Consider the following 18853-nt stretch of genomic DNA (forward strand, 5'->3'; position numbering starts at 1 on the left):
GACAACAGGCACACGGGGCTTAAATACACAAGGAAGGTGCAGGTGATTGGACACAAGTGGGAACACTCAGGCAATCACAGGACAGGAAGTGAAGCTCACCCAGAGACACGAGAGACAAGAAAGTACAAAATAAAACCGGCCCAAACCGTGACACCAGGCGGTCAGTTCATCTCAGCTCGGAGAGAGCAGCCTGTTCTCGGGAAGTCTTCTGTGAAATGCTCCGCTGGTTTTCACGTCTCCGTAGCGGTTATACGTGAGATATAACTATACTATAACTGGGCTGAGTCTTCATAACTTTTAATGTGGTGACTGATGTTGTTCACCGGTAACGTGTTTGAGGACAGAGTTTAGATTCATAACTTCATATATTAATGTAACTTTAACGTCTTGTCTGTATCCAGAGTGCAGCTTGATATTGTCTATCATTGTGCACTAAAACTAACAATGTCTTAATTAAAGGACATGAGGAGACCGTCATTGAGACTCTAAACCGGCAGCAGGACTTCAGCTTCAAAGAATCTCTGAAGCTCTGAATTTTAAAATTCCACATATAAATTATTTTATATTTCTCTGTATATTTAATTTCTGGTCAGCTGCTTACATATGCTTGAAAATGTAAATAAAATTGTAGCATCATTGATCCTTGCATCATAGATAATAAATACTTTGTTAATCACTAATGATGTCACCTATCAAACTGTAGCTTCCATGATCACTGTATCATAGATATTAAATACTATGACGTTAATCACTAAGCATCATGTCATCTATCTTACGGTATGTAGCCTCACTAATCACTATATTATATACATACATTACTATGAGGTTAATCACTATTAATGTAGAGGTTCAGGTACATCACCAATTTAATATAGTGATGTTTGTAATAGTGATGTTTGTGCATTTAACTGTACAATGACCACTAAACTGATCATCAGCATCTTGATGTTTGAGTAATATTTGTAGAATATGTTATTATCCAGTAAAATATTTACTATTTAATTGTTGTTACTGTACCCAACGTGCTCCTTTATGAAACCATAAAAAAATAAAGCTAATGCAGTGCTATGTAATACAACAGCCCTAATTTAAATGTTCACCTAACTAAAGTGTTTTTGTTTCTTCCGTCCAATATGATTACATATTAGATATACACCTGTCATTGTAATCCAGTAGAAGTTCAGCAGCTCCAGAACTACAGCTGCTCCTTTTCATCTGCTTTAAAAAGATGTTGGACTGTATAACAACTCTGATCTGATCCATTGAGATATTTTGCTTAATTATTTTATGACTGATTATATATATTTAATGATCAATATAATATATACCATTTCGAATTTTAAATAAAAATGAAACAAAAGCTTCATAATAGAAAAATTCTTAACATTCCAGAACTATATTAAAACGTATTAGCAAGACCAACTGACGTGGTGAAGTCATCAATCTCGGGCTCCTCATGCAAAAAGTAAATAACTGTGGGATTCCATACTCATATGAGTCCGACCAGCACAAGCACGGCATCGTTTTAATGACAGAAATGAAGCCTGAAAAGTGAGTATTGTGGCCGTAAGGAAAAAAGTGCCTTTTTTTTTTTACCGGATTCTGACTTTGCTCACACTCTAGGTTTCCGGAACATTATAAAGCTGCCCTCTAGCTCTCCACATAGAAACACATGTAAAACTAATGAAACATAATTAGTGATTATGAAAAAAGTGGAATAGACATCAACAAGCTGTTTTTTTAAAATAAAATTGTTAAGACTTGCCTCAACATTTTAAAGTTTAAATGGTATATCCAGCTTAAAGATTGGCGAAGCTGAAAAAGTTGAAAGTTCAAGAAGTTTAAGAAGATTTGAATACAAACTCGATTTGAAAACCACGTTAAAAAATGTATGACTTTAATTAACATAAATTAAATTATAAGAGCTAGAAAGCTGTACCCCTCTCCTGAATGAGCTGAACATTTTAATAATTGAACGGTTTTAATAGCTGAAAGTGTGAAGGAGTTGAAAGGGGGCGCAGAAGAAATAGAATAAGTTGAATAAAGATTCGAAGAATACTTGGAATGCATAACTGCAAACAAAAGGCCTCTCTTCTACAAAAGTGTCCAAAGGTAATAGAAATACATTGGTGGCAACAACCCATAACCTAGTCAACTAACAATAGTTTCTGCGTGTATGCATGTCTTACCTCAGTACCACTTCCCCCACCACAAATCTTAATGGACAAAGTCAGCCGTGAGCAAATAGAGAGAGGCTGTAAAATGGTGTCCTGTATCTCTTATTAGCTGAAATGGCCGTAGTGTGAGCCAATCCACAGGCTGCTCTTGAGGCAGGGCCAGCCAATCCTCAGGCAGGACTAACGGATGTGAGAGCAAGAGAGAAACACACATCTCTCTACACTTAACATAAAGTAAAATAAAATAAAAAATATACAAGATAAGATGTAAGAAGTTGAGCCAATTGCCTGCAGGGGATTGCACCGCAGATGACTCAGTTTTGCAGAAATCGGACTCCTCCGAGGCGTGGCTGGCAAACCAGGGAGGTGAGAACAATAAGGTCACCTAGCTGGAACCAGTGAAGAACACAAGTGTTAAGTTGGAAAATTCAGTTTGTGTCATACCTGTGTATGGATTTTGAGCTGGCTCCATCTGCAGCCCTTTTCCTTTACTCCCTTTATCAGTTGAATGATTTGTTGCATTTTGTATTTTTTTTCTATTTATTTGACTGCTATTATTAAGTGAATGGGTTTTTGATCTTTCACCATCATATTGGCATCGGAATTTCAAAGATGGTGTCAAGGGATGTAATTGGCTGCTGAGACTCATCAAAATTATTTCCGCATCAAATAGGCTGGATGGATTGATTAAGGGGAGATGTTGTTCTGGTCACCAACCTGTTGGGCATGGAATTATGCAGGCTTCATGCATACGTCTAGCCTACAGTAAATCACTAAGAAACCAGCTGGAGGCTGAAAAACATCCACTCAATTATACAAAGTCTACTCTTAAGGTATTTTTGAGATGCGTATAGGCTCTTTTAAACTAGGCTATTATGCTCTGCCATCAAAAAAATTTCATATTCAATTCATATGTAAGCACATCGCGTCGCTTTCCCTTTTGAAGCCACGTTAGGGGGCGTTTTCACTGTATTTTCCCCCTCTGCAGCATCAGTAGCACAGTGCCAGCCTCCAACCAGAATACGCGGCTCATGCCTGCTCTGTGGGGGGTTTCCAAAGGTTGGGAAGCTAGAGCACGTACAAGGACGGCTAATAACACCGACCAAAACAAAGCGCGCTGCCTGTCACCGGGGATCCGTCCGTATTCCGTGTAGAAGCACGTCCGACTAGTGCGAACGAGGACGACACAGGTAGAAACTTTGAAGGTTTTTCCTAAAAAAGATTCTAACGTATCCGGATTGACAGGGACGCATTACTTTCCATGTCGGATGTGATTACACACATGCAGAGGATTGGAGGCTAGCTACACAAAAAATAAGGGGGCGGGTGGGGGCTTGTTTAAACAAATAGGCCGTTACGGTCAATGTCTCTATAATAAAGGGACAAGCGAAAGTGACTCGAGGAATGTCCGTCGGATATTTTAGTTTAGCCAAACGGTGACGACCTGGCGTAGCTTGCTCTGACCCTTGGCTTCATGGTTTTGCTCCCGGCTGACATGAACCAAAGACATACATCTCCCCGTTTAACATAGTGCTGCTGCTCTACTATACAAATAACGGATACAGGAGTCGACATTAACGCCTGCGTAGCTACGTAGAGTGTAACGTTCGCTACAGTGTCGCTAGCTAGCTTACGTAGCCCGCGTTCACATTTCAGTCTCTTCAGAGTCTGCTCGTGCACCTTACGCCACTCGCATGCACGCACCGTGTCCTCCACCTTTACCGGTGGTGAGGTTCCGCTGTTCGTTAATGCCTACGTGGAAATAATGCGAGTTCCTGCCGGGTGCTGTAGGCCGCAGCCCGCTACAGCAGTCACTGCCGGGGCTGGTTTACATGCAAACGTCGGAGGGAATAGTGACCTTCCCTCCGCAACATATGTTAGCGGAGAGGAAAATACAATAAAAAAACGACTGGCCTTCATTATAGCACTCAGAGGTGTAGCCAGTGGACATATGTTGTTTGTCCTCCAAGCACGACAATGAGCATCTTTGAGTCTCCCAGCTCTCTGTATGAGGCGGGAGTTTGGATTAGGTTGATATTCCTTACAGTAAATATTTTTGACAAGTAATTAAAAGGTTGAAGAAATATAGGGAGGGAAACACCAGTGAAAAGGGTCTTTATCGTCTCATTTAATTTTACCCTCATAACTCATTTGTAAAAGCATATGCATGAATGCATCAGTGCAACCTAATTGTGATACAAATAAAGAAAATAAGCTTGTCCAGGCAAATGGGTTTGTGGAATCACTAGTTAATTTCCTTACTTTTTTTAGTGCAAACTTAATCATTTGCAATTCCATGGATGCAGAGCACTCAGACAATTTGCCCAATGAGCTACGCTGACATGATGGTTTTGGTCTAATTTGTACATTTTGAATGTTAAAAAGCTAACCTTCAATTAAAAAAGGTGTCTACAGTTTTACTCAAAATACTCTAAACAGAGAAAGGTCCATCTGAAAACTGTCTATGCTGTGTTCAGATAACTGATAACTAAAAATAAAACATGACTAATAACAAAATTCCATGTATCTCCATTGTATTAGGGTGGCAGCAAAACTAAAATGTCACTACAAATATGGACTGAAGCCACTTTCTTTTGGCCTTTCAGGAGGACTAATCTTTTCACAATAAGTATGTTAAACATGTAGCATGGGTTCTGTCAGTCATCCATCCATTTTCCACGGTTGCATTCTGTGTCCTTAGCAGGATGTCTGCCAGAGGAGGAAAGAAGAAGGCCACCAAGCTGTCCCGCTCAGCTAGGGCAGGAGTTATCTTCCCTGTGGGTAGGATGATGAGGTATTTGCGCACCGGCACGCACAAATACCGTATTGGTATGGGGGCACCTGTCTACATGGCAGCAGTCATCGAGTACCTGGCAGGTAGGGAAATCACATGATTTAATCATCATACATACCCACATCAGATGTGGCTTGAACGTACAATTCTAGCTGTAAATATATCAACTTTTGTTTAATGTTCTGTTGCAAGAGTTATGTGTTGAATGCACAATTCTACAGTTCTACTAAAGTGTGCAAAAACATCATTTACATCTGTTGTAAAGTTGCTTTTTAAAACAATTCAAGTAGTGTCAGTAGTAGTCGGGAAAACGGTTCAGCCGACTATAGGTTATATTCAAACTTTTCCACTATTATATTCTTGTTCCTGATGGATTGAGTGTAAAAAATTGAAAAGTAAACCGGTCAGAATACACGCTATGTTTGGTAGGGTGGCAAAATATCCAAAGGAATAAACTGAACATTTTGTGATAATTTAACTGTATTTACTTTGTCATATACGACAAAACATTGTTTTATCAAAAGCAGACATGTATGCAAACATTTCTAATACAAATTTGAATAATTACATGTTTTTCATAAAATGCATAGTATTCTTTCATTATGAGTTTAGAATTATTCTTTCATTGAACAACAAAAACATGAACTTTGAATAAAATAGTGTATTCCCTATGATCACCCCCAAATAGTTCCATTCTAAATGCAAAATTAATTAAGCTTTTGGTTTTAATGTTTTTTCCTGAATCCTTGGGTTTTCAGGTATCAGGAAAGTTGGTTTACAGTAGCTACCTACATCCTTTGCAAAGAAACATTGCATGTGCTGCATTCCATACATCTTTAAAATAACGTTTGGAATTATGTTTTTATTGCTCAGCCTTTCATCTGCAGTAATTATGTTCTTCTGCGACACCTTAGTTTTTTCCGATATGCGCTCTTTCCGCTAGTGAGAGCGGCTCAGGTGTGCATGTTTTGTTGTATCCATCGGGGTGGAACTGCCCTGTTAAATGGTAGGGGAAATTACTGGAGGTACCTTTGTGTGGGCATACACTTCTGTTCAAAAGTTTGGGGTCACCCAGAAAAATGTAGTGTTTTTCATGAAAACTCACACTTTTATTTATCAAATGAGTTGCAAAATGAATAGAAAATATAATCAAGAGTTTGAAAAGATTAGGAATAATGAATTTTATTTGAAATATTAATAAAGTTCTTCAAACGTTGCGTTCGTGAAAAAAAAACTCAATTACACATTGCAGCCATTTGGCATTCTTGCTATACTACACTCACAAACACACACATTCACAAACTCTCACACTCCGAAACCCCCCCACCCCCTCCTTGTGTTCACTTGAAGCTTATTCATTACATTTTTACTATCATTGCAGTGCAAGTTAATTAAATGTATACACCACATCTAAATACAGCTAAAAATGACCAAGTGCTATGAGATTAATTTGAAATGGCATTTGTAAATATATGCATTAGAGGCTTCTTAGTTAGCCGCGCTGGTTTAATGGATTACTGTGTCTCCCTTTACAGGCATAACAAACTACCGTTTAACCCACAGTATATGCGAAGCACACTAGACTACCGTGTATGACAGCATTAAAAAGTACAACACATACAAATATATTTGTCAACAATAACCAAAATGGGACAAAGTACGAATTATATTCAAGACAACAGATTTAAAAATGAATGGTCCAAAAAAGGCGAGTAGATAAAAACGTGTCTTTAGTTTAAAACTTTATTTACTACTATTTAGCCTACTGTATAAAAATAAACTTGGTATGGAAATTAACATGGCTTCAGTTTTCAGTAATCAATATGCTGGGTAATGACAAAGATGTTCAAAAACAACAACGTTTTGTGTTTACGTTTATGGCAGATGCAACTACAACTAGCTGCATCAAGACAACACAAATGTTAGATTTTTTTCCATTTTGTTTTCTCTTAAAGCTGAGATCTTGGAGTTGGCAGGAAATGCAGCGCGGGACAACAAGAAAGGCAGGATCACTCCCAGGCACATTAAGCTGGCTGTGGCCAATGACGAGGAGCTCAACCAGGTAAGAATACTCTTTAACTGGCTGACTGATACATTGGTGTTGACCTTCAGGTTGTCAAAAATGGGCAATCATTTGATACATCTGCCCAAGAAAACACCAATATGTACAAACCAGCCAGCTTCTCACACTCACATTCCAATGTGTTATATTAATAGATCATTATATTCCTACTAACCAGGTGTTTTTATTTTGTTTCTTCATTGTCTTGAATCCAAGAACCTAAGCCGGTAGTGAACAGAGTACCTGAGCAGTTAATAAACAGAGTTACCAAGCAGGTAGTGAACAGAGTGACCTCAACAGATGGTGAAGCGAGTACCTGAGCCTAAGCAGGTAGTGAAGCGAATACCTGAGCTTAAGCAGGTAGTGAAGTGAGTACTTGAGCCTAAGCAGGTAGTGAAGCGAGTACCTGAGCCTAAGCAGGTAGTGAAGCGAATACCTGAGCCTAAGCAGGTAGTGAAGTGAGTACTTGAGCCTAAGCAGCTAGTGAAGCGAGTACCTGAGCCTAAGCAGGTAGTGAAGCGAATACCTGAGCCTAAGCAGGTAGTGAAGTGAGTACTTGAGCCTAAGCAGCTAGTGAAGCGAGTACCTGAGCCTAAGCAGGTAGAGAAGTGAGTACTTGAGCCTAAGCAGGTAGTGAAGCGAGTACCTGAGCCACAGCAGGTAGTGAACAGAGTACCTCAGCAGGTAGTGAAGCGAGTACCTCAGAAGCAATCTAGTCTGTTTTATTCATGCAATATAAGTCAGTACAGTAGGGCGTCCACCTGAAAACAGACTGCTGCTGCCGCTGTTTTTTTTTTCTTCACATTTGAATATTAATTTTCACGTTTTAATATATATTCAAATATAGAATATTCGTTGACAGCCCTAATGATTTATCCTCGGCTACTCTGCTGGTTACACCAGTGACTCCCATCATTCCCAATGCATGCCGTACATTTGATTTATTTTGAGACTCTGAAATGTTAAACTTTAGTGTAACTGCTACCGTTTCCAGGAACGCTAAATATCCCAGGATTATTATCTATCTAATGGATGCAATGCAATTATTTTTTTACTCATCTCATGATAATGTTAAACTTTGTCACTGGAGTGCAAGGCACATTGGGTAGTGATGTTGTCAGGTGACAGCAAATGATGTGTGTAGCAGCTGATTTCTACATGCATGAAGGACACTTTGTTTAGCTTCAGCTGGGAACAACAATATACACTCACCAGCCACTTTATTAGGTACCCCATGCTAGTAACGGGTTGGACCCCCTTTTGCCTTCCGAACTGCCTCAATTCTTCGTGGCATAGATTCAACAAGGTGCTGGAAGCATTCCTCAGGGAGTTTGGTCCATATTGACATGATGGCATCACACAGTTGCCGCAGATTTGTCGGCTGCACATCCATGATGCGAATCTCCCGTTCCACCACATCCCAAAGATGCTCTATTGGATTGAGATCTGGTGATTGTGGAGGCCATTTGAGTACAGCGAACTCATTGTCATGTTCAAGAAACCAGTCTGAGATGATTCCAGCTTTATGACATGGCGCTTTATCCTGCTGAAAGTAGCCATCAGAAGTTGGGTACATTGTGGTCATAAAGGGATGGACATGGTCAGCAACAATACTCAGGTAGGCTGTGGCGTTGCAACGATGCTCAATTGGTACCAAGGGGCCCAAAGAGTGCCAAGAAAATATTCCCCACACCATGACACCACCACCACCAGCCTGAACCGTTGATACAAGGCAGGATGGATCCATGCTTTCATGTTGTAGACGCCAAATTCTGACCCTACCATCCGAATGTCGCAGCAGAAATCGAGACTCATCAGACCAGGCAACGTTTTTCCAATCTTCTATTGTCCAATTTCGATGAGCTTGTGCAAATTGTAGCCTCAGTTTCCTGTTCTTAGCTGAAAGGAGTGGCACCCGGTGTGGTCTTCTGCTGCTGTAGCCCATCTGCCTCAAAGTTCGACGTACTGTGCGTTCAGAGATGCTCTTATGCCCACCTTGGTTGTAACGGGTGGTTATTTGAGTCACTGTTGCCCTTCTATCAGCTCGAACCAGTCTGGCCATTCTCCTCTGACCTCTGGCATCAACAAGGCATTTCCGCCCACAGAACTGCCGCTCACTGGATGTTTTTTCTTTTTCGGACCATTCTCTGTAAACCCTAGAGATGGTTGTGCGTGAAAATCCCAGTAGATTAGCAGTTTCTGAAATACTCAGACCAGCCCTTCTGGCACCAACAATCATGCCACGTTCAAAGTCACTCAAATCACCTTTCTTCCCCATACTGATGCTCGGTTTGAACTGCAGGAGATTGTCTTGACAATGTCTACATGCCTAAATGCACTGAGTTGCCGCCATGTGATTGGCTGCTTAGAAATTAAGTGTTAACGAGCAGTTGGACAGGTGTACCTAATAAAGTGGCCGGTGAGTGTATGTTGTCACAACTCAGACAGGTCACCGTGTCTCACAGTCTTTCACGCTTTCTCCATCAGCTTCTGAGGGGGGTGACCATATCAAATGGAGGCGTCCTGCCTCGGATACACCCAGAGCTGCTCTCCAAGAAGAGGGGGGTCAGGGTAAAAACGGACAGCCAGGCATCGGTCCCTGAGAAGAAGGTTGAACGATCGAAGAGCAAGAAACCCATCAAATCCTTCAAAAAGGTTAAAGGCAAACGAGGACGAAAGCCAAAGGTCAGTTGACTCAACAGAATGGACAAAACACTCGGGGAGGCAGTGATTCCCCTAGGTTTACAACTTCAGGGGGGGTAGTAGAGGCGAGTCGGGCAAACGGTTATTTCAGACTTTTATAGTGGGGAGGGGGAGAATTAGATATGTAGCACATCATGCTCATTTAATTGTGGCAGCCAACATCGTGATTGCTATTAAAAATGGATTCATTTTGCAACCCTATAACAATAGTGAGACCTTAATTCGACAAAGTAACACATCTCAAGCTGACGTGTCCCTAACTTGTTTGAACTGTTCATCAATAAAAAAACATTGATCCCAAACTGATGCGGCTGCATCACCAACTCAAAAACACAGCCACGAAGGTAGAAGCCAAACTGCCATTTAGACGTGACATGCACTGTGTTTTGAACCTCCAGAACGGCTCAGAGCGCAGCAAAGAGGCAGAAAGAAGAGAGACAGAGACACACAGCATCAGAAAGACAGCATATAAGATAGACAAGCAATACACAAAGATGGACAGATTTGTGACTGGTAGCAAGTGCAAATCAGATGGCAACGTGGCCACCTCAACATTGGCCGAAAAAAATAAAAAAGCTAGCGAGTACAATGAGGCTCATCTGTCACTGGGCTACTATGGAAGTAAATCTGTGTCATCGGGGGTTGAAATAAAAAGGTGATTGAACTTCTAGCACTGAATATTTATGCATTGAAATTATGTACCTGAATGTTTTCCTGGGGGGGGGGGGGGGTCAGCGGCTTTAACAGAGCGTGCAGACGCATAAACCCGACAGGACATGCAGGAATAACCGCATGAGTTAGCTGAGTGCGGAAAGTGGTCGGTGGAAGGATCCTTTTTCTGAGCGGCACAAGTCGATCTCAGTTGGGTATTAAGCGGCATTCAAAGTCCACGTAACGTTAAATGAGTATTTTCATGACCATGGGTAAACTTTATTGAGGATCTGGCACAACACAGCGACCTGCAAGTAGCGCAGACTTACATAAAGGGATGTACGTCTTAATGCGAGGCTCTAGAATATATTTGTCGCTATTCACTTTTGACAAAAAGTAGCCAGGAGGGTTTGGAAAGTCACTGAACCAAACTATGAAGGAGCCTGCGTAGGCGATTATATCGAGAGTGATTTATCTCAGAATTTTGATTTTTTGAACCTTTATTTTTTTTTTACTGGCGGAAATGGGCTTCCATAGATATCTTAAAAGTTCTCATTATAATGCAATTAATTCAACAAAGAAGGAATGACTCATTTTTTGTTTTTTTGTTCGGGGGTGACAAATGATTGGGGAATCTGCTTGGGGCATCTGCTAAATCAAGAGCTAGTAAGAGTTAAACTAGAAATTGTGTAATGTTCCATCAAGAATATAAACAAAGGAGAGGCTTTGACAAAGCATTAGAGGCATCTTTTAATAAAGCAATAAGGTACGAGAGGCTGTACTATATCGTCCAATAATGTAATAGTTCAGGGGCGTGGTTAGGCCTGACGCGCAGAGGGCGGGCAACCCTCGAATACAAATACTACATTATTGAAGATAAAGTAGTGCCTCAAGTACTTTATTGCTTTTATAATAAGGTCAAAATCGAACCCGTTACTTTGAGTGTGCAGGGTCAATCTGAACAGCAACTGTAAATTATCACTCAATAATGCACCCTCTGTGACTCACTCGCAGCCAATGAGAAAGCTGCATTTCATCAAACCGTATTATAATCATCTTTATACACTATCAACAAGTACTCAGGTTGGATGCTCAAATGGCTTACATGTGTAACACACACACTGTTTTTTTCATCTGGCAAAGAGCACAAACAACGAGTCTGTACCAAACTCCACATTGGAAGACGGTCCTGGAGATGGATTCACCATCCTGTCAGCAAAGAGCCTGTTCCTTGGACAAAAGGTAACGTAAAGATATTTAATGGCCTGAAGCGGACATTGAAATTATCAGTTGGAATTTATTAAAAGCTCTTCAAGGTGACAATCTCAGCCTAATCTACAGCATTTTACCAGATGAACTAAGTACAGCAGCTGCTTCCTCTCACTTCGTTGTTGACTTTGTTAATCCACAGCTTTCACTAACGGAGAGTGAAATCAGCAAAATTGGAACAATCAAAGTGGAGGGTATAATTAACCCAACAAATGCGGAGATGGACCTCAAAGATGGTGTGGGTGAGGATGAGATGTTCATGTGTACTCTATTCCTTCTTCACAAGTTACAGCGCATTCCTTTTCCCAGCCAGCATTGTATTCACCTGGTGCTGTGCCATTTTCAGGCAACGCCCTGGAGAAGGCTGGAGGCCGAGAATTCCTCGAGGCAGTCAAGGAGCTGCGGAAAGCACAAGGGCCTTTGGAGGTGGCTTCGGGTACAGAACCTTCACACATGAAGAAAAACGGGTCCTCTCTCAAAGACACATTTTTAGAAGAATTTCCATCTGTAGTTTCCTCATTGCTGCTCATACCGTTGAGCGGTTCCTCCCTAAATCCGAAAATTACTGGTTCCATCCCTGGCTCTTCTAGAGCATGTAGAAGTGTCCTTGGGCAAGACACTCAATGCGGCCGGAGGCTCTACCATGATTGTGTGAATGTTTTGAATGATGACATGTTAGGCTGAAGTGCAAACATTTTCATCGATCTCTTAAAGGCAGACAACCATTCACTCCTCCATCTTCTTTTGTTTAAATTCATCAGTTGACCTGCATGTGTTTGGACTGTAGGATGATAACATGCAAACTCCACATACAGGCCCAGTCAGGCTTCTCTTGCTATGAGGCATTTACAAGAGATTACAACACTGCGCCGCCCTATTCACAGTGTGTAGCTGTAGCTAAATGACACTTGAGCTAACGTCATCATCTGTCAGCTAAACATTTGTGAAGAGAGAAAGCCAATGCAGTAAATTTATATTCATTCTCTCAGCACTGCTTAGTGTTATCAGAGGTCACAAGCAATCATTTTCAAACTATCCTTAACAAATGCCACATCACTGAATTTTAAAAAACAAATAGTTTGACAAGTCAATACCATAAATTAATAACAGTAGTATGCGCTATGCTCTTTGGATGATCCAAGTTCTGCATCTAAATGTTTAATTGCATTTGTCTGTTCACACCCTGCAGTGGCAGTGAGCCAGGCCAGTGGAATGGCAGCTCGTTTCATCATCCACTGTAATGTACCTCAGTGGGGTTCAGAGAAGTGTGAGGACCAGTTAGAGAAGACGGTGAAGAACTGCCTCTCGGCAGCAGAGGACAAGAAGCTCAAGTCTGTGGCGTTCCCTGCTCTTCCTGCTGGACGGTGAGCGTTACTCTGCGCTCATCTATTGATCCTCTCCCGAGAGTTTATAGACTGGGGTTGAAAATAAACATGTCCATGCACTGTCCATGCACTGTAAAACAGAGTTGTGTTAATTAGAACCCAGTATCTTCCAACTCTTCCAACGTGTAATGCAGTCAGGTTAGCACAGCAGCACTACGTAGAACATGCAGAGTGCTGTGATCAAAGATATTTTTCATCATCATTAATGAGATTCTTCTCTGTTGAGAAAATCATTATGTGTGCTCAAGTTTTTGATGAAAACTATCCATGGATTCAGTCAGAGGTTTTGGTGATCAGCTTTTGGAAAGAAGAGAGACAGAGACACAGGATCAGGAAGACCACAAAGACCTAAGAAACAAGCAATACACAAAGATGGACAGATTTGTGATGGGTAGCAAGCGCAAAACAGATGGCAACGCAACCACCTCAACATTGGCCGAAAAAAATGTAAAAGCTAGCGAGTACAATGAGGCTCATCTGTCACTGGGCTACTATGGAAGAAAATCAAGTACAAGTACAAAGCAAGTACAATGAGGCGTACCTGTACCTGGGTTCTGTTTCCTCCTTACTGACTGCCACTGAGTACAGCGGAGAGACACACTCCTGGGTGGGTTCCTATTCCTGAGCGACGAACGTGTCGGATAGAGCAGTCAATAGCCCCACGGCGTCTGCCATCCACACAGCGCTGTCATGCCTGCAGTTGGGCACGCAGCTGCCAGAGCCCCAGCTGGCAAGTGCCTTCTTCAGGCGCGTTCACTCCCTGCTACGTTTTCCGTTCCTCCCTTAGATGAATATAATAATAACCCATGCTGGAGAGACACCACAGCTCTGTCCCGCCATACATCAGATGAACGAGCCCTGGCGGCCAGGCAGGACGCAGCGAAATTCGGCCTTTCCCGTATGCCATCCATTGAACCAACCATTGCGTCCCTCATAGTTTCCCCTGAGGAGTTATTGAGGTCTGATGCTAGGTGCCCTTAACCCCAATGTAGGGTCACAGACAATTTTCTATTTAAGGCTTATGATGCCGCAGCCCACATGGGGGGTATTGTAAACTCCCTTTCCCACCTCATGCTTTCAGTCTCGGCTTCTCTCCAGCAGGCTCCTCTTGAAGTTCCACCACCAGCCTCAGGGACACCTCAGTGCAAGCATTTGCCCTAATGTTGAGGTGCGTGATGTCCACCTTAGTTCAGACCAGAAACAGGCTTGCACTTTGCAGGCGAAGGGGGTCCCGCTTTGGCCCCCGAAGGTCAGTCTCAGCCCACAGCTAGCCTCGGTAGCCGCTACCGGCCTGGGCATCCCACTACAAGGCCGGTCCGCTACCTGCACAATCCCTAACGCCCCCTAGACAACCTCCGACTGGCAATCGTCGCCCCCCCCCCCCCCCCCCAAAGCCTCCAGAGGCCGTATGGCCAGTAGATTATGTCTCTGGGCCGTTCGTCGGTCTTCTCTCCCAGCAGATAAGCTACTGGGCAGTTCATGCTTAGATCCCCTGGGTAAATTCCACCCTAACCCAAGGGTACAAGCTTCAATTCCGATGCCGGCCCCCAGCCTTAAACTGAGTCAGAGTTACCAACATTACCGACCTGGCAAGATCCCTAACCCTAAACAAGGAGTTGGCCGCGCTTCCGTCCATGGGTGCCATCGAGAGAGTGGACCCCCCGGCCACCAGTGGTATGGCTCTGGACACAGTCACCATGAGTGCCTGTCCGTCACCCCAGCGTGTGGACAACATTCTCCACAGCCTCTCCTCCTTCCAAGGGGATGCCCTACATTCTTTTTCTCCAGCTATTGGGCAAACTGGCAGTTGCCTCAGTTGTAGTTCCCTTAGACTTGCTGTCGCTACGCCCTCTGCAGAGATGGCTGAACAGCTTTCATCTGGAGGTCAAGGTCAAGGTGTACAGAAACAGGGCAGTTTTCGTTTCAAGAAAGTGCCGGCTCCCTATCTCCATTGAGGGAGAGGGCATATCTAACATCTGGGATCTCTTCGGCAGGATAGAAGTAAATCTATATGCCTCGGAAATGTCAACCCACTGCCCCCACTGGTTCTCACTGATGGAAAGGACCAGTCCTCTGGGTCAGGAGACTCTGGCTCACATGTGGCCAGAAGGGCTTCTTTACACCTTTCCACTGTTTCCTCTGATATTGCCACCGTACCTCAGAGTTCTCCAACATGGCCACAGACTCTAGCTGTTGCCCCCCCTATGGGCAGCCAGGACTTGGTCAACCCTACTACACAGGCTTTGTTGCACACTCTGTCGCCTCCCCAACAGAATGTCATACTTGATTTTCTGCAGTCCCTCCTGTATTGAGGCCGGGCTCCATCTACCCTGAAGGTGTACGTGGCTGCTATTTCAGGGCAGCACACTAAGGTCGACGACAAGACTGTAGGGAGCCACAGAGGAGTGTATTCACGTCATGGGCGGCCCTGAGAGGCGTGTCCGTGGAAGATATCTGTGCTGCGGCATCCTGGGCATAGTCAAGTACATTCACAAGACACTAGAAAGTGAACGTCGCCACCCCTCACCCACTGGGGAGGGTTCTTTGGCCCGATTCCTCTGCCTGAGTAGTACGAGGTGGGTACTTGTAATCATCGTTACTCTGTTGATACAAGTCATCCAGTGTGAAGCACTACCTCTGGCGGTCAGTAAGGATGAAATAGAACAAAACTTACGTATGAAACTACTATGAATCCTGGATGACCACCAGAGTTCTTAGTCACTCGGAATCCTGTGAACTCGCGAGAAAATTCCGTAGGAGTGATCCCAGGATGACACCGGAACTGCAGAGCAGGTCATCCGGGGTCACAGGTGACTTTGTTGGTATAAAGACTCGACCGGCGCAAGCACGAGACAGAAGATAATCCAGTGTGAAGCGCTGCCTCTGGAGGTCATCCAGGATTCATAGAACCGTAGTTACATACGTAACTTTTGCTTTGAAGCACTATGGTCGGTCAGGAAGGGAGACCCTGGTGTGTTGTGTGTCTTAAGATTCTGGCAGCTGAACGTAAGAAGCTTACTAATCAAAGAAACACCCCGATCACGTGAACAAGCCCCTTGAGTTTTTCAAGGTGGGAAAGGTTTTATGTTCTTTCATACTTTGAAACACTGGTGAAAAGCTTCCTGTTTGATGTGGAAATATTATTAAGTTAAGTTTTTGCACTATTTTCATATTTGAAATAGATTTACTTTTTACAAAATGTAATAAAAGTGGGTGATATGTATGAAAGCCCATTTCTGCCACAAAAAAGTGAAGGGTTAGGAAGTCGATATTATAGGATAAAGGTAAAATGATGAGAAGGCAGAAAGTCAAAAAGAATTTCGAATGAAAGTCGAAATGATAACTTTGCGTAGGCTCTCAGAGCGGAGAAACACTCTTTTGCCTTGTCATACAACGCTGCTACTCAGCCCTGTGGCAGGAGGCCTATTAACCTGTTGACCCCCATTGCCCAGATATTGGTACACAACCAGATTTCCAAAAAGTATGTCGGTAGCAAAGGAATCGGACAAAACAAAAAGTAAAATTAGGCAGTTACTTTTCTTCCGAGCTTCCTTAAAGGCATTGCAGAGCAGATGCACTTTTCTTTTTAGCTTTGTCAATAAAAGCTCAGGCCAGTATTTCCCTGTTGTTTGTCACTATTGGTTTGTGTGTGTGCACATCAAGGCGGAACTGTGCCGTGCGCGATACAGAGAGCTGTGGAGAATTGTAAATGCGCAACCCTGTAGAGACAGAAACCACATGCTGTCGTGTAAGGAAGATTAACAGGATAAGCCCCCCACCCCCCCCCAATTTAATGCTAGGGAAACACTGTCATCTCCTGCTGTGAGAATCATCTCACAACCTCAATCTTTCCCACAGGAACGGATTCCCCAAACAAACGGCCGCCCAGCTCATCCTCAAGGCCATCTCCAACCATTTTGTGTCGTCCAGCAGCTCCTCTCTGAAAAACATTTACTTTGTTCTGTTTGACAGCGAGAGCATCGGAATATATCTTCAGGAAATGGCCAAGCTGGACGCTAAGTGAGGATCATTGCTTAAAGAGGGTTTTCTAACTGTTGTTTGTTGCAGGTGGTGTATACTGGGGCAAGGGGTGGGAGGGGGGTTTGATGTGAAATCTATGTTAGTTAAAGACAAAAAAAAAATCTGTGTGAGTTCACATTTATGTCCTACTGTCCCTTGAGATTGTATCCTTTATAGGTTAGATCATTTCACTCCATACAGTTTGCCAATAGGGTCTGTTGTTTTGATGATGTTTTTACATTCCATGTACATTTAGAACTCCTGGCCTCTGTAGTTTCAGATATACTTAGTTTACTAAAAAAACTGTGGTTCTCAGTCTGATTTGAAATAAATTATCAGATGTTTTACACCAGAGACAGACTTGTTATCAGAAATCTCTTCTTTCAGATTCCATATGCAGACAATGTGTCTCACAATACTTTTGACTTCTCCACCTATTGATCTGCTAATCACAATGTAGATGCTCCGCATACACCCACCGGTCACTTTATCAGGTACATCTATTCAGTCGCTTATTTAACACAAATTGCTAATCATGTAAACGTGGTAACAACAACTTGCTGAAGTTCAAGCACCGAATGTGGAAGAAAGGAGATTAAGTTCTAGCATGCAAACGCTCCATTGCGTTGACTCTTACTGTGAAAATATACGTACTTCCGATTTAGCGGCTACGCTTCGTATTTTCGTTTTAAAGGCAAAACCCCAAAAGAAAGTACCGGAGTAAAAAGTTGTTTGTCTTACGTTTTACCAAGAGAAACCTGTGTTTTCATTGTCTTATTTTTACGGTAAAAGGGAATATCAAAAGGTACACGGAGCAGACTATTTTATGCTTGGGCGAGTTTGAATGTGCACTTCCTTGTTTAGATGCTGTCTCAGTTCAGCTAACTGTTAGCAGGCTAAAGCCGCGGAACTTCAGTGACCGATCTGCGTGGACAGTCCGTTACAGTAGTCTTCTCCAAACCAGTCTAAAGCCTAGTTTATGCTTCTGCGTTTTCAGGGAAACGCAAGGACGCACAGACGCAAGAGCCACTGGTGCGCCCCTCGCGTGCCATTTCACCCCATCTTGCGTGCGTCAACCCATTTTTCTAGACTAGCATCAAAAGATAGCAAGCCAAATTCCACCTTTCGTTTAGCCATTTTTGGGGAGAGGGAAGTTGACACAAGTGGTATGCAATACAGACTGAGGCGAATGCGCGACGACACAGAGTGCATTGTGGGATTTGTAGTATTATTGTGATGCGTGCGATATACCGGCGGGCCAGCTCTAATAGTAAATAGATTTGAGCATGCGGGCAAAAGATAATTCATTCACGGCCCAGATGTGGCCCGCGGGCCTTGAGTTTGACACATGTGCTCTAGGTCAGTGGTTCTCAACTGGTGGGTCGCGACCCACTGGTGGGACCCGTTTTTAGTGGGTCGCGGGCCGTTGCATGGGAAAATAAAAAAAATAAAGAATTAAGGGACTTTTTCTAATGCAGCGGAGTGTCGGTTTTTTTGCCGGCTCGTAAAGACGCTAGTCCCCTGAGGGCTGATGACTAACTGCTAGCACCCCCTCGACGACGTTGACACCGCTAGCACCCCCCGTTGACCGATCGATTTGGGTCGCGGCGTGTCATTAAGGGGAGATGGTGGGTCCCGGAGCCAGACCAGTTGAGAACCACTGCTCTAGGTTGTCTTGCAAAAAACGTTTTTTCAACTACGCAGAAGCATAAACTAGGCTTTAAATAATAAACTCCTTCCTTCTGAAGCCTCACGCATTGACCGCGAGACACGCCACATCTTGAGAAGGCGG

The 18853-nt window shown here is 43.1% G+C and overlaps 1 protein-coding gene across 5 annotated transcripts; it reads left to right on the top strand.

The window, feature by feature from the left end:
* The first annotated feature begins 2360 nt into the window (after positions 1-2360).
* Positions 2361-17415, top strand: LOC119214280 (core histone macro-H2A.2). Of its 5 annotated transcripts, XM_037465955.2 has the most exons (10): positions 3132-3367; positions 4879-5054; positions 6927-7033; positions 9521-9718; positions 11531-11629; positions 11799-11898; positions 12003-12092; positions 12846-13020; positions 16705-16789; positions 16900-17040. In XM_037465955.2, the coding sequence occupies exons 2-9, from the start codon at positions 4883-4885 to the stop codon at positions 16748-16750; spliced, it is 987 nt and encodes a 328-aa protein (XP_037321852.1). In that variant the 5' UTR covers positions 3132-3367; positions 4879-4882; the 3' UTR covers positions 16751-16789; positions 16900-17040. The 5 variants fall into 5 exon arrangements, with proteins under 5 accessions (XP_037321850.1, XP_037321851.1, XP_037321852.1 ...); XM_037465953.2 differs by lacking the exons at positions 3132-3367; positions 16705-16789 and adding an exon at positions 2361-2543 and having other exon boundaries at positions 16900-17415; XM_037465954.2 differs by lacking the exons at positions 3132-3367; positions 16705-16789 and adding an exon at positions 2361-2543 and having other exon boundaries at positions 4882-5054; positions 16900-17415.
* The last annotated feature ends 1438 nt before the right edge of the window (positions 17416-18853 follow it).

The sequence above is a fragment of the Pungitius pungitius genome, chromosome 13 (genome assembly GCF_949316345.1).
Source record: "Pungitius pungitius chromosome 13, fPunPun2.1, whole genome shotgun sequence".
NCBI lineage: Eukaryota > Metazoa > Chordata > Actinopteri > Perciformes > Gasterosteidae > Pungitius > Pungitius pungitius.

Coding starts and splice junctions, on each gene's coding strand:
- LOC119214280 (XM_037465953.2), top strand. CDS start 4,883: ATGTCTGCCAGAGGAGGAAAGAAGAAGGCCACCAAGCTGTCCCGCTCA. Junction 11,630..11,798: donor GCCTGTTCCTTGGACAAAAG/GTAACGTAAAGA, acceptor GTTAATCCACAG/CTTTCACTAACGGAGAGTGA. Junction 11,899..12,002: donor GGACCTCAAAGATGGTGTGG/GTGAGGATGAGA, acceptor TGCCATTTTCAG/GCAACGCCCTGGAGAAGGCT.